Source organism: Bubalus kerabau, chromosome 2 (assembly GCF_029407905.1).
Source record: "Bubalus kerabau isolate K-KA32 ecotype Philippines breed swamp buffalo chromosome 2, PCC_UOA_SB_1v2, whole genome shotgun sequence".
NCBI lineage: Eukaryota > Metazoa > Chordata > Mammalia > Artiodactyla > Bovidae > Bubalus > Bubalus kerabau.
Genome location: NC_073625.1, coordinates 159,655,410 through 159,671,019, shown reverse-complemented (window position 1 = coordinate 159,671,019; position 15,610 = coordinate 159,655,410). Strand labels below are relative to the sequence as shown.

At 41.7% G+C, this 15,610-nt stretch overlaps 1 protein-coding gene across 5 annotated transcripts in view; it reads left to right on the top strand.

Moving 5' to 3' along the window:
* Window positions 1–15,610, top strand: part of ARHGEF26 (Rho guanine nucleotide exchange factor 26) — a 138,394-nt gene that overhangs the window by 88,216 nt on the left and 34,568 nt on the right. For all 5 annotated transcript variants that reach the window (XM_055569287.1, XM_055569284.1, XM_055569282.1 and 2 more), the window contains 2 exons: window positions 4,241–4,330; window positions 10,066–10,220. In XM_055569287.1, the coding sequence (XP_055425262.1) occupies window positions 4,241–4,330; window positions 10,066–10,220 (245 nt within the window). The remainder of the gene's footprint in view (window positions 1–4,240; window positions 4,331–10,065; window positions 10,221–15,610) is intronic.

The following is a 15,610-nucleotide window of genomic DNA, read 5'->3' as shown; positions in this document are numbered from 1 at the left end:
TTGATTCCAGCTTGTGCTTCATCCAGCCTGGCATTTTACATGATGTACCCTGCATATAAGTTAAATAAGCAGGGTGACAATATACAGCCTTGACGTACTGCTTTCCTGATTTGGAACCAGTCTGTTGTTCCATGTCCAGTTCTAACTCTTGCTTCTTGACCTGCATACAGGTTTTTCAGGAGGCAGGTAAGGTGATCTGGTATTCCCATCTCTTTAAGAATTCTTAAAGTTTACACATTAACATTTGCTATTTGCTGAGTATTCCTTGTGTCTTAGGCACTGGGCCAGGCACTTAACTAACAGATATGGACATTTCGGTCTCTGTTCTCCAGTCTTTTAAGAAAAGTAATACCCAAGATGAGATCTGAAAGGCAAATAGAGTGGTATAAATCTAGATAAGAAGGAGTCAGTTGGACAGAGTGGGGTGAAGGGCATTCAGGTGGAGGGAAACACATCAAAAGTGTGAAGGACATGGGAGAGGGAGGGCCTTTGGCAAGACATTCAGTAGCACTGAGGCCCAAGATAGCAGAAGTAGGATCTGGTAAGTAGGTGCCAGATCCTGGTCTTAGTGAGACTTAATTCTGGAAGCTTCAAAGAGCCTTTTAAAGATTTCAAGCTGAGGAGTAACATGATCAGATTTGAACTTATAAAGACTGAACATGTTTTTCTGGAGGTCACAGCATTAAGGAGATACTATGAACTGTTTGGATAGAGGACAAGGGAGAGGGGCACACCTGAGTGGTGAGGGCCTAGCTTTTTGACTTGGGGAAATGGATTATGCTGGGGTTAGTCACTGACATAGAGAACATGGGGCTGGAACAGGGAGAGATGAAGATGGTGTTCAGGTTTGGGCATTCCCATTTTGAGTTTCAGACAGCAGTGGTACATCTGAGAAGAGATACCATCCAGGTAGCTGGAGGTAGAGCTTGGGGAACAGACCACGATGGAAGTCTGGGAACACAGATTGGGGAACTACAAATAAAAGAAATCTTAAAAATGTCCCAAGCAGCTCAGCTATTTATCTGTCTGAAACCTTTTAGGATACTTTAACTGCAGGTTGCCCCTAAGCCCAGCCAGAATGTTTTTGGCTCTGAGCTTTCTGAGTTGTCTTTTTTGGCTGTGCTGGGTCTTTGTTGAGGTGTGCAGGCTTTCCTCGGTGCAGCACATGGGCATCTCTAGTTGTGGTGTGCGGGCTCAGTAGTTAGTGAGCGGGCACTCTAGTTGCCCCAAGGCATGTAGGGTCTTAGTTGCCTGACCAGGGATCGGACCTGTGTCCCCTGCATTGGAAGGCAGATTCTTTGGACCAGCAGGGAAGTCCCTCAGCTCCTAGCTTTGATCAGGTGGACCATCAGTCCCTGCATCAGTAAACTCTTCATACCACTGGGACCTAAAGATGTGCTGGAACTGAAGATAGGCATACACTTTAAGCCCAGAATATCTGTTAAGTGATTGGAAATCGTCCAAGCGTCCATCAATTGGGAATGGAATAGGTGCGCTGTGAAAGCACATGTGCTCACAGCGTGTATTGCATCCTGCCACTGCTTTGCTGAAAGCCTGCTGGTGGCTTCTTTTTGCACTTAGAATACAACCCACATGCCGAAAGAACCTGCATGCTTTGACCCTGGCTGGTCCTTCAGTTTCCTCTTGTGCCATTTTCCTGCGTCAGGATCTTACTGTCTCAGGCACACAGCAATCTGCTGCTGATGTTCACTCTGCCTGGACCAGTGCCGTCCCTTGATTGTGTGCTACCACTACCTTTGTCCTTCGGTGCAGCTCAGAGGGACTCGAAGGAGAGGGCCCGCCTCTCTCCCCACCTTCTTCCTCCCTGGACCCCTGCCCCCCAGTTTCTTTCTTAAGATTTCAGTCTCTGATTATTGTGTCTGACCTTCTTTTATGACAATAGGGATTGTATCTTAAATGTGGCTACCCTAGCACCTGACACATACCAGGTACAAAATAAACTTGTTTTTCAGTGAATGTTATAAGGAGAAATATTGTCAAGTGAAAAAGTAAGTCACAGACAAGCATTCGGCGATCCATTTACAAAAATAAAAGAATTTTTACACATTATATGTATGTACTTATATGTTCATATAATCATGGGAAAAAAAGAGGAAGAGTGTAACCCATCTTGTTTCCAGTTACCTCCATGAAGTAGGATTAGGTCAGAGCCTTTTATGGCCTGTTTTGTTTACTTATGTGTTAACATTTCTTTTGATAGTGGGAGCTACATTATAATAAAGCACCAATATTAAAGTGAATCTAACCAGAATTTCTAGCTTCTGTTTTTGACAATCACACTGTCTTTATGGCCAATGATCCTTGTTATGGGCATGTTTTACAGATTTTTCAGTTAATGAGAAATTAACAATACAAAATTTCTTTTGGTTTAGGTCAGCAAACTAATAATTATATATTAAGTACAATATAAAGGAGAAACTCTTGGGTGGATCCTCTGTGCTCAATACTTTACCCACAGAACACTTCACTTCTGACACTGTGGTCACCAAATGTGTGCAGGCTTTCCCCACATTGAGCAATTCTGCCCAACCAGCTGGGTGGCTTGTGCATGCCTGCGTGCTAAATCACTTCAGTCGTGTCCAACTCTGTGTGGCCCCATGGACTCTGTGGCCCACCAGGCTCCTCTGTCCATGGATTCTCCAGGCAAGAGTACTGGAGTGGGTTGCCGTGCCCTCCTCCAGGGGATCTTCCCAACTCAAGGATCCAATGCGTGTCTCACGTCTGCCTGCATTGGCAGGCAGGTTCTTTACCATTAGTGCCATCTGGGAAGCCCACATGGCTTACTCTATTCAATTCAGTTTTCACTCCCCCTGGAGATAGCCCATCCCACAGGATAAGGACTCAGGCCCAGCAGGCCACACCCCAGACTTCACTCTAGTTACTCTTCACAAGTCCAGGTTGTTACCTGTGCTTCTGACCCACTGGTTATAAATCAGAAGTTCCCACCACCCACCCCCCGCTTAGGTTTGATTAACTTGCTCGAGGGGCTCATAGAACTCAGGAAAACAGTTTACTTACTAGATTAGTGGTTTGTTACAAAGGATGCTGAGGAATATGAGTGAACAGCCAGAGGAAGAGATAGGGTGAGGTCCAGAAGGGTCCCAAGCTCTGGATGTCCTGGGTCCCAAGCTCCAGATGTCCTGTCCTCAGAGTTTGAGATGGCCATCTTCTTACCAACCTGGAAATTCTCCCCATTCCAAAATTCAGCGGTTTTTATTGAGGCTTCTTTACATGGGCATGATTTAGTAAACCACTGCTCAGTAGTGATCAAGTCATATCTAGCCCCTCTTTCCTCCCTGGAGGTCAGGTGGTAGGCCTGAAAGTTCCAGTCTTTTCTCTAATTATTTGAATGGTTCCCCTGGCAACCAACCCCATCTTTAGGGACTTTCTGAAAGTTGCCTTATTAATATAAATTCAGACAAGGTTGAAAGCGGCTTGTTATGAATAACAGAAGATACCCACTTCACTTTTATGTCCTGGAGCTATTTCAGAAACTGGTAACAATACTAAATTATAGCCAGAGAAGCCCCCAAGGCTCTTATATAGGACATTACAAGGGTTTTAGGAGCCATGTGCCAGAAACAGTGGATAAAAGACAAAAATATCTGTTTTATTACAAATCACAGTATCACAACTACTCATCCAAGGACTATTAGTCCATCTATTTGTAGATAACTCAGTAGTGCTAATTAAACTGCATTCCCCTCAGGTTGAAGAATCACTGACTATTAGGTTCCAGCGGAAGGCTGTCCTCTTCCAGCATCCAGGTTACCCGTCACATGTTTTGAGCGTAGCATTCAGCTGAGAATTTGTCTTTGAAGTCCAGTGTTCTGCCCTCAGCTGCTCTGATTTGAAGAGGAGAGAGAGGTGCAGCTTGCCCTGAAGTTGGTGGGGTTCCCATGGGTGAAGGCAAGGAGCAGGGGCAGAACGGACAGATTGGACCACGCAACGAGCCTGCCTCATGTATGTGAAGCGTGTCATGTGGTAACACACATAACACGAGGCCGTCTGTCCCTGAAAATTCTCAGGACACTCTTCCTCTGTTTGCACATCCTAATGACACCACTTCCCACTGGGTATAGAATCTCGACTGTGAAGCTGTAAATTCTTGAACTGTCTGGAGTTTTCCAAAGTGCTAATTATTTCCTGCAAGATCTGCATTTGAAAGTGAGGTTTCTCTCCTTCACCTCTTAACCCTCCCTGATTATTCTGTTTCCAGTTGGTGCGACTCTGCAATGAAGGAGCCCGGAAGATGGAAAGGACAGAAATGATGTACACAATTAACTCCCAGCTGGAATTTAAAATTAAGGTACTCTCTCGTACTTCTTCATAAACAGATTTATTACTGCTTTTGTTGAAATCTTCAGTGAATAGGGAGATAGTGGAGAGTAACAAAGTGTGGAGGAATTTGCTTGTCAGAGCGGGGCCATAAATTGATTACACAGAGGCTGGCAGGCGGAGCAGCAGATACTTTGTTGTGGGTAATTCTGCTCTTGCTTAACCCAGATAAAGTGACCTTTCTCTAAACCACTGAGTTAGGTATTATCTAACTAGAACTTTTTTTTTTCTTCCTCGGAAGAGATCAAACTTGAGGAAACGTAATAAAATGATAGAATTTTTAGATTGGAAAGGAGATTTCTTTCCTATTCTCCAAAAAAATAAAAGTGAAAGTGTTGGTTGCTCAGTCATGTCCAACGCTTAATTCCATGGACTGTATGGACTGTAGCCCAGCAGGCTGCTTTGTCTATGGAATTTTCCAGGCAAGAATACTGGAGTGGGTGGCTATTCCCGTCTCCAGGGGATCTTCCCAACCCAGGGATTGAACCTGAGTCTCCTGCATTGTCGGCAGATTATTTACTCTCTGAGCCAAAGTGTCCTGCAAAATAGTGGTATCCCATGAGCTGGACTAGGATATTTCTCCTCAATCAAATAAGGGGGCTCCTTTCCCAGTTGGCAAAAAGGATTATTAGTGGATTATTCTTTTCACATTTTTTTTTCTTACATAATTCTTTTTTTTTTTTTTTTTTGCGTATGTGCTACGTATTGCTCCTTGTGTCTTACTGCTCGGGGCAAATGAGAGGATAAACAAAGAAGGAAATGACAATGGCCAGGCTAGGCCATTGTCAAGTCCTTTGTTGCTCACAGTTGAATCCTTAATGGATGTGAGTGCTCATGGTTGTGATTTTATTTCTTTTGATGCCTCTTGAATGTAATTAAGTAGCTTAAAGTGACAGGTCATATTTTTTCATAGTGAACGGGTTCCTCATTTGTGCAGTGGAATTAGAATGATGACGGCTTTATGCAGATAACTCTACTGTGTCATATGGTTTGAGGGTCACTGATACACCCTTTTATAAATGAGGAAAATACAGCTCAGAGAATAATTAATCACTAATAGGGTCGTTTGACTTATGATGGCAGAATCAGGACTAGGGTCTAGATGTCCTGACTTGAAGATTAATGTAAACTATTCCACTATGACATCCTGACTGTAACATTTTAAATGCAGAAACATGACCCATGATTTTTCATAGAAGATGCTGAGTACTCGCTAAAAACAACACACACACTTCTGTTATAATGCCCTCTTCCTGTTATTGAGTATTGAATAGAGTTCCCTGTGCTGTACAGTAGATTCTCATTAGTTATTTATTTTATGCATGCTGCTGCTGCTAAGTCACTTCAGTTGTGTCCGACTCTGTGTGATCCCATAGATGGCAGCCCACCAGGCTCCCCCATCCCTGGGATTCTCCAGGCAAGAACACTGGAGTGGGTTGCCATTTCCTTCTCCAATGCATGAAAGTGAAAAGTGACAGTGAAATCGCTCTTAGAGACCCCATGGACCTCAGCCTACCAGGCTCCTCCGTCCATGGGATTTTCCAGGCAAGAGTACTGGAGTAGGGTGCCATTGCCTTCTCCAATTTTATACATAGTAGTGTATATATGTCAACTTCAGTCTCCCAGTTCATCCCACTCTCCCTTCAACCCTTGGTAACCGTAAGTCTGTGTCTCTATCCCTGCTTTGCAAATAAATTCATCTCTACCATTTTTCTAGATTCCACATATAAGTGATATTATACAGTATTTGCTTTTCTCTTTATGACTTATTTCACCCTGTATGACAGTCCCTAGGTTCATCCACGTTTCTACAAATGGCACTATTTCGTTCCTATTTTTGGCTGAGTAATACTCCATTGTATATATGTACCACATATTCTTTATCCATTCTTTGGTCAATGGACATTTAGGTTGCTTCCATGTCCTGACTATCGTCAGTAATGCTGCAGTGAACATCAGGGTGCGTGCATCCTTTCAAATTATGGTTTCTTCAGGGTATATGCCAAAAAATGGGATTACTGGTTCATATGGCAGATCTATTTTTATTTTTTCAGGAACCTCCATACTGTTCTCCATAGTGGCTGTACCAATCTACATTCCCACCAACAGTGTAGAATTCCTGTACACCCTTTCCAGCATTTACTGTTTGTATAAATTTTGATGATGGCCATTTTGAGCAGTGTGAGGTAATACCTCATTGCAATATTTTCTTTCTTTCTTTCTTTTTGACTGCTCGGGGTCTTCATTGCCATGTGTGAGCTTTCTGTAGTTGCAGTGTGTGGGAGCCACTCTTCATTGAAGTGCATGGGCTCATTTTGGTGGCTTCTCTTGTTGCAGATCCCAGGCTCTAGGAGTGTGGGCTTTAGTAGGCGTGGCACACAAGCTCAGTAGTTGGAACACGTGGGCTCAGTATCAGTAGTTGTAGCTCGCAAGCTCTAGAGCACAGGCTCAGTAGTTGTGGTGCATGGGCTCAGCTGTCCCCCAGCATGTGGAATCTTCCCAGATCAGGGATTGAACCTGTGTCCCCTGCATTGGCAGATGGATTCCTATCCACTATACCACCAGGGAAGTCCTTCTTGTAGTTTTAATTTGCATTTCTCTAATAACTAGTGATGTTGAACATCTTTCCATGTGCTTCTTGGCCATTTCTATGTCTTCTTTGGAGAAAGCCACTGTCAATTTTAGATATACATGGGAAATTTATTCTTGCCTAGTGGGTTATGCTGCTGCTGCTGCTAAGTCGCTTCAGTCGTGTCCAACTCTGTGCGACCCCATAGACGGCAGCCCACCAGGCTCCCCCGTCCCTGGGATTCTCCAGGCAAGAACATTGGAGTGGGTTGCCAAAATGCAAAAATAAAACTCAATCTAAAAAATAAGACAAAAGAAAAACTCAGTCTATTTCAAGAATAAGAGTTTAAAAAACTTTTTTCTCCCCTTGTCCTCTAAACTAAGAATAGGCATAGGGTGGCATGTACATACTACTCTCATTGATTCGTCCTATACAGTCTATGGCACGATTGCAGTGTTATCTTGTAATTATAGTCCTGTGGCAGGACCTAACCTGACACTGATTATTTGTGACCTCTCGTGTTTGCTGGTGGGGGTCCTCCTAAATTATTGAAGTAACCTCTCTGTCACCTTTTAAGTCTCAGCCATAGACTGATTTGACTTTGGAGGTTGACAACTATATGAACTCTTTTATTAGACACTTTTGAAATTTTAAGATCAGCCATAATCTTTCATCTTCCTTGGTTAAATTTTCAGGAAAATATGGATTGGCCAAAATGTTTTTTTTGTTTGTTTGTTTTTTTCACAAGATAGCTCTAATAATGCTTAGTTGTCTTTAACTTAATTCAAAACAACTTTGCTAGATTGCACTGTGACAGCTGGCACATCAGTGTGCATTTAGAAAAAAAACTTATCAAAATTGATGAATTTTTGTGTAGCCATTTTAATAGTGAAAATGGAAGAAAAAGCAACATTTTCTGCATATTATGCCTTATTATTTCAGGAAAGGTAAAAGTGCGGCTAAAATGCAAAAATAAAAAAAGATTGGTGCGGTATATGGAGAAGGTGCTGTGACTGACTGAATATATCAGATGTGGTTTGTGAAGTTTCTTGCTGGATTATAGACCAGTTGAAATTGATAGCGACCAAATCAAGACATTAATTAAGAAAGCTCAATGTTATACCACATGGGGGATAGCTGACATACACAAAATATCCAAGTCAAGCATTGAAAATGATGTACACCAGTTTGATTATATTAATTGCTTTGATGTTTGGGTTCCACATAAGTTAAAATGAAAAAGAAACTTCTTGACCATCTTTCCCCATGCCATTCTCTACTTAAATAATGAAAATGCCCCATTTTTGTGATGGGCGATGAAAAGTGAACATTGCACATAAATGGAAGAAATCACTGGACAAATGATAAACCACCACCAACTATACCAAAGGCTGGTCTTCATTCAAAGAAGGTGATGTTGTGTGTATGATGGGATTGGATTGGCTCACCTCTCTTATGCACTCCTTCCAGAAAACCAAAGGATTGATTCCAACAAGTACTGCTCCCAGTTAGACCAACTGAAACCTGCACTCGACACAAAGTGCCCAGAATTAGTCAACAGAAAGCACATAATCTTTCATCAGGATAACGCAAGACCACCTGTTTCTTTGATGACCAGGCAAAAACTGTTAGAACTTGGCTGGGAGGTTCTGATTCATCTGCCATATTCACCAGACATTGCACCTTTGAATTTCCATCTATTTCATTCTTTACAAAATTCTCTTAATGGAAAAAAATTTCAATTCTAGGCACTTAGTTCTTTGCCTAAAAAAATTAAAAGTTTTGGGAAGATGAAATTATGAAGTTGCCTGAAAAATGACAGATGATAGTGGAACAAAATGGTGAATATTCTGTTCAGTAAAGTTCTTGATGAGAATGAAAAATGTGTCTTTTATTTTTACTTAAAAACTGAAAGAACTTTTTGGCCAACCAAAAAAGTATACATTGGTGAGCAGACTTCTTAGAAACGTCCTTTATAAATTAAAAAAACAGAAATGAAATCCTTTCTTAGCCTTCAAATTTCCTCCCTTATATCCTCAATTTCCTTTGGCTATTTTTAATCATTATTCTCTGAAATGGTTGACATTTGGTTGCACCACACTGACTAGAGTTATCTTTTGTGTGTCCAAGAACTTTTGCTTATTTTATGGATGTCGTGTTTTAAATCAGATTTTTGGCAGTAAGCATTTCTGGTAATTAAAAAAAAAAAAAAAAGAACTCTCAAGGGTAAGGATTATTCTGAGGTTTTGAGAGTTTTCCAGTTGGAAACTGTAAACTGAATAAAGAAAAGGCAATATGTGATTCCTTGAATATAGCCTTTTCTATGAGATTAAGATGGATTATTCTGGAAGAAGTTCATTTTCACAACCAGAAAGTGGCATGATGCTTTCAGGGACTAACTTCCATGAGGGAAACTACCATAAACTTTTAAGAATAGGTGTTCTCCAGAATACAGCTAAGTAGATAATCAATAGACATAACATACATTTGCAGGGATTTTTTTTTCTTTCCTTTTGAATAAAGTCTTTTTAATTCATGAATTGAATGCAGACCTTTATATTTATCTCTTATTTTACATTTGTCTCTTTTTAAGTACAGTTATCAATATTTTTTGGTATATTTAGATTCTGATTTGTGGTATTTGAAATGGCTGCAGTTGATACCAATACATTTCATTTTGAGGTTTTTCGTTTTTAAGTGACTTCTTATCAGTCGTCTTTTTCAAAAAGTTGAGAGTTAATGGAAGGGTAACAGTTTCTGGTTGACCCAGTAACGTTTTCTGACTTTTAGTTTTTATATAGACAAGTTAATATTAATAGTTTTTTTATATTGGAAAATAAGTTGTTCCTTTTGATTTTCTCTTGAAGAATGTGTTCCCTAATTATGTTTTTACCATTATGTACCTATTATATGAACTATTATAAAATAATGGCATATCATTTGTTTGAATGTAAGTTTTATTTTATTTTATTTTTTTAATTTTATTTTATTTTTAAACTTTACATAACTGTATTAGTTTTGCCAAATATCAAAATGAATCCGCCACAGGTATACATGTGTTCCCCTATACTTTACTTTCAATAATCCTAAAAAGACTTAACTTTGGCTTTGGGTACTGAGTGTTTCTCTCTTTGTAGCCTTTTCCTCTAGTCTCTTCTTCCCGGTGGTTGGTAAAAAGAGGTGAGTTGACAGCCTACGTGGAAGACACGGTGCTTTTCTCAAAAAGGACGTCCAAACAGCAAGTCTACTTCTTCCTTTTTAATGATGTGCTCATTATCACCAAGAAGAAGAGGTAAGCCTTTTTGTGGCATTGCCCTCTGTACATCCAGTTTTAAAACTCTGTGGCGCAAGCAACTATTGAAGGTGATCATCTTTTAAAAGCTTTTGAGATGTTAAGTGTAAAATTTCTATACAGGGAATCATACGAACATCTGTGCTTCATTTTCTTTAAATTACCTCTGCAGCAGATTTGAATTGTTATCGGCATCATCGTTCTAGCCAACCGCTGCTGAGCTTTGATAGCCTGCAAACCTCTGTGCTAAGCATTTCACACGTTTATGTCCTTGGATTCTCTTGACATCCCTAGGGAGGCAATGGTATTATTCAATGGTATTATTCTCTGTCAGCATTTTTCACACTTCTGCTGTAGGACCTTTGTATGAAACAGAAAAAAGTTGCTGTGATTGAGAGCAAGCTGAAGTGCAACTCTAATGCTTCTTGTAGCTTAATTTAAAATCCAGTGTTCTTAAAAATTGTTAGTCCAAAAAAGTTTCCCCGCGATGGGGAAGACATTAGCAATGCTCCAGTACTCCCCTCTTTGGGGAAGAAAGTCAGTCTCATGGTTGGCAGAGTGTTTTTTCTTCTTACTTTAGACTTCTGGTTGTGGAGTCAGGGCCTACTCTAGGGAAACTTCCGGGAGGACTACTGTACAAGCCTTTTTTTCCTGACATTTGTTCTAACTGTCCCCACTCAAAACACACATACACACGCTCCTTGGCCCTTAGCACTGCCTTTCTCTAGGAAGCATTTCTTTTTTTTTTTTAACTTTATTTATTTATTTATTTATGCTGTGCTGGGTCTCATTGCTGCACAGGCTTTTCTCTAGTTGTGGCCAATGAGAGCTACTCTGTAGTTGCAGTGTGTGGGCTTCTCATTGCGGTGGCTTCTCTTCTTGCAGAGCAAGGCTCTAGGGCACACGGGCTTCAGTAATTGCAGTGTGAGAGCTCAGTAGTTATGGTTCCCAGGCTCTAGGGCACAGGCTCAATAGTTGTAGCCCATGGGCTTAGTGGCTTCTTGAAATGTCAGGTCTTCCCAGATCAGGGATCGAACCCATTATCTTCTGCATTGGCAGGTGGATTCTTTACTACTGATCCACTAGGGAAGCCCTAGGGAGCATTCTTTATTAAATGTACTCTACATAGGTAGGATTATAAAATGTCTTCCTGCTATTTCTCTGTAGACAGTCTATCTTTCCCAGAATATGAGCTTAGAATTAAAATATAAATCTGTGGGGTTTTTGTTTCCGTATATGAAGGTGATGAAGGTAGGCTGACTTGATGGCATATAATAGGAATAGCAGTTATTAGTTCACAGGGTACGGTTTAGACAAGATAGAGGGAATCATGGAATTCTCCAGGCAAGAATACTGGAGTAGGTTGTCATTCCCTTCTCCAGGGGATCTCCCCAGCCCAGGCATAGAACCTGGGTCTTCTGCATTGCAGGCAGATTCTTTACCATCTGAGCCACCAGAGAAGCCCCATGGACAGAGGAGCCTGGTGGGCTACAGTCTGTGGGGTCGCACAGAGTTGGACACGACTGAGCGACTAACACTACACACTACTGCTCAAAGGGAATCGTGGAAACAGGCTTCTATGAATATATAAATTTAATGTCCAAATTATCATGAAATAGTTATTTGAATTCTCCTTTTTCAAACTGAATTGAAACAGAGGCTGAGCTTTTCTTTATGCTCCTTCAAATCAGACTGTATCATGAATTGCTTCAACAGCTTGGTTGTCAACGTGACATGAAAATTTTGTGTGTTCTGCCCTGAAAAGCCATGTGTCTGTATGAAGACATTAAGATGCTGATGAGTATTTTTCATACTTAGGAAAATAGTGTTCCCATAGCTTCAAGAAGAAATTATCTTTGTTATCTGGAGCAGTTTAAAAAGCTCAAGTAGCTCAGTAAATTTTATTTTACCGATTGGAGAGGAATTGTAATTTTTGTATTTTTGTGTTTTATTGTTGGTTTCCTATGAGATAGCATGTTTCTTTGGCTTTCTTCATGATGTTTTGTTTTTAGAGGAGGGTAATTATATATGAATCTTCAAATGCCAGAATTCTTGACTTTTAACATTTTCCATCTGTTGAAATATTTGCTCTGTCTCAATGGACTAAAAGCTTTAACTAACTTTTGATTTTGATGATAAAAGATACATTGGCAGTACCAAGCCAATTTTAAATGTAAATGTAGTTTTGATTATGGTGATGAAAACATTCAGGGTATTTAAACCAGTATGGCACAACTTTTATCCTTGAACTTGCCTAGAAACCAATAAATACAGACTTTTCAAAGTTAGAATTAACTTACGTGCTGTTCTACTTAGGAGTGTGCTTTGCCCTCCATGGGAGATTTTTCCATTTAATGTTGCACTGTGAGCTATCCCACATTTATTTCCTTAGATATGTTTGAACTTCTTTGTCAATAAAAGAAAATCATACAGCTTCAGCAGAGAGGGCAACCCTGAGTACCTAACTTTGCCTTTACCAAAATTGGGGTTTTCTTGCCCTTAACAATTAGCTCATCCTATTTCTAAGGTGCTCTTGACTCCAAGAATAGCACTGGAGGTTCAAGTTGTTTATGACTTGAATACATGGTGAGGGAGACAAGCAGACCACAGAGGCTTGATAAACAGGCTTGGTTAAAAATGTACAGTATGCACAGCCGTATTTACATTATAGCTACAAGGAGGCAACTACAAATGCTTCACATGCCAGAGGCAGCCACAGAGAAGATACAGCAGCTTTGAACGAGGCAGTACTTCAGGCTTGGCTACAAGGTCCAGATAAAAGATAACCAACTACCTGTGCCAGCGCTGCGGGACTGATCCAGCTACCCACTGCTGAATGTATAATTCCAGGGTTCAGTCAGGAAGCTCAGCTGCTGGGTCTCCAGTGGTTTCTGAGCTTCAGGGAGGTTTCCCAGCTACTGGGAGGGACTGTTGGGGAGGACAGTTGCTGTTCCTCCTCCAATCCAGTCTGGCAGAGGGTTTATGCTGACGGGTGGGGTGTGTGGATGCCTCGGCTTTGCAGCGTGTGTATGTGTATCCCCGCTGGTGCTTTCAGAGCGGCATGGTCACTAGCTGCTTCTAAGACAGGAATCCTCACTCTTTTTTAGGATATCAAGAAGAACTTAAGTTTCCATTAGCTCCGGGCTACTTGTGAGTCACTGTATTAATAGTCTTTTGTGTCACATTTCAGAAGAATATGTGATCAGTTTGACTGCTGTGGATGAGAAAGTGTATTCTTGGTACCTGAAACTTGGCTGCAGGTTGTCGGGTGCTTCCAGATCAGAGTTTAGAGGCACAGTTGAGGCTGGACAGTTCTTTGTTGCGGGGTGGCGGGGGGGGGGGGGGGGGAGGGGAGGGCGGTGCCGTATTCTGTGTAGGATGTTTTAGCAGCCTCCCTGGCCTCTGCCTACTGCTTGCTAGTAGGACCCCCTTTGTACTGTGACAACCAAAAATGTCTCCCAGTTGAGGATCACTGTGCTAGAATGATGGCAGAGTGCAACCAGCTTTGCCTTCAGAGGAATGAATATGTACAGATCTATCAGACTCGACATGGCAATAGCAGTGATATTATAATAAAAGAGGAAGGGATTGCCATGTCATGTTCATAGATTACTGAATAATCTATATGCTGCTGCTGCTGCTAAGTTGCTTCAGTCGTGTCCGACTCTGTGCGACCACATAGACGGCAGCCCACCAGGCTCCCCCGTCCCTGGGATTCTCCAGGCAAGAACACTGGAGTGGGTTGCCATTTCCTTCTCCAGTGCATGAAAGTGAAAAGTGAAAGTGAAGTTGCTCAGAATAATCTATACAAATATATGTAATATCTAATTTGTGCCTTGCGATAGCATATTTATAATTATCCATGACAGTGCACAGACTATACCCCCATGTGCAACTTGACAGAGTAAGTACTATTGCCCTCAGTTTTGAAATATAAAAACTGAATTCAAGACCTAAGTACTTGGGCCAGACTCCCCAAACACTTAGTTTGCAATGGTCTTGCCAGTCTCATTCAGTGCCTTATATCTACCTTAGGCCTTCCTTTCCAATTTCTTCTGAAGCTAAAACAAAGTCTTCCTCCCTGTAATCGTTTCCACAGCCGCTGTAGTAAAGTACCATAAACTGGGTGGCTTAAAATAGGCATTTAGTCTTTCATGGTCATGCAGGCAGTATTCTGAAATCAGGAAGCTGGCAGGGCTACACACCTCCAAAGGATCCAGGAGCAAATCCTTCCTTGCCTCTGCTCTTGGTGGCTCCAATCTCTGCCTTCACCTTCAACTGGCTTTCTTCTCTCCTGTGTGTCTGTGTGTCTTAAAATCTCCCTCTCCTTGTAAGAACACCAGTTACTGGGATCCAGGCCCACTCTAGGTTCCAGAATGGGCTCATCTTAACAGATTCCATCTGGAAAGACCTGATTTCCAAATCAGGTCATGTGCACAGAACCAGGAGTTTAGGTTTCAGCATATATTTGGGGCCAGAGTTCAGTCTCTTGTACTGCTTGGCCAATCACCACCGCCTCACTTAAACATAGAATGAAGGAGTGTGCTGTAATGTCTTAGCCAGTTCTAGAACACGTTTGCTTATTTTTTTAACATTGATGCCATTTTTCATGAGCTTCCCAGGTGGTGCTAGTGGTAAAAAAAACCCACCTGCTAATGCGGGAGACATAAGAGACTCAGATCCAATCCCTGGGTCAGGAAGATCTCTTGGAGGAGGGCACAGCAACCCACTCCAGTATTCTTCCCTGGAGAAGCCATGGACAGAGGTACCTGGGGGGCTACAGTTCATGGGGTCACAAAGCGTCAGATATGACTGAAGTGACTTAACACGCATGCACGATGCCATTTTTCATTCACTTCTGAATGTCATCATGGTCATGTGACTTGAAGAGCTCTTGGGGGTTTCACAGGTTACCTTCATATACACATCTTCTGTTTCAAACTGTCTCTTCTCCAGGGTTTATTCCCTCCTTAGTAAAAGGCGCCTCCATCCACCCAGTTGCTCCTCAGTAAACCTGGAAGCCCTCCTTGCCCTTTTCCTCATCGTACTCCCCATCTGTCCAATCACCAGTCTTCTACCCATGATGGATCAGCTTTTGACCTCACTTGTTGCCACGCCCTTGTACCGCCACCTTGAACTCGCCCAGAGCTGGATTCATGCCACCATCCCTCCATTTGTTTACATTCCACAGCCACAGTGTGCTTTTTAAAAGACTCAGTTTGTGCTTTGCAAACAGCCTTTCCGTGATTTACCTTGCACTCAGCATAAATGCCTCACTGAATAATGCCCCCCTTTTTAGCCCCCCAAACCTGGCACATGCTTTTTTCTCTGCCTGAAATACTCCTGTCTACCCCATAACCCCATTCCACTCCAGATCTTTTCTAGGCAAA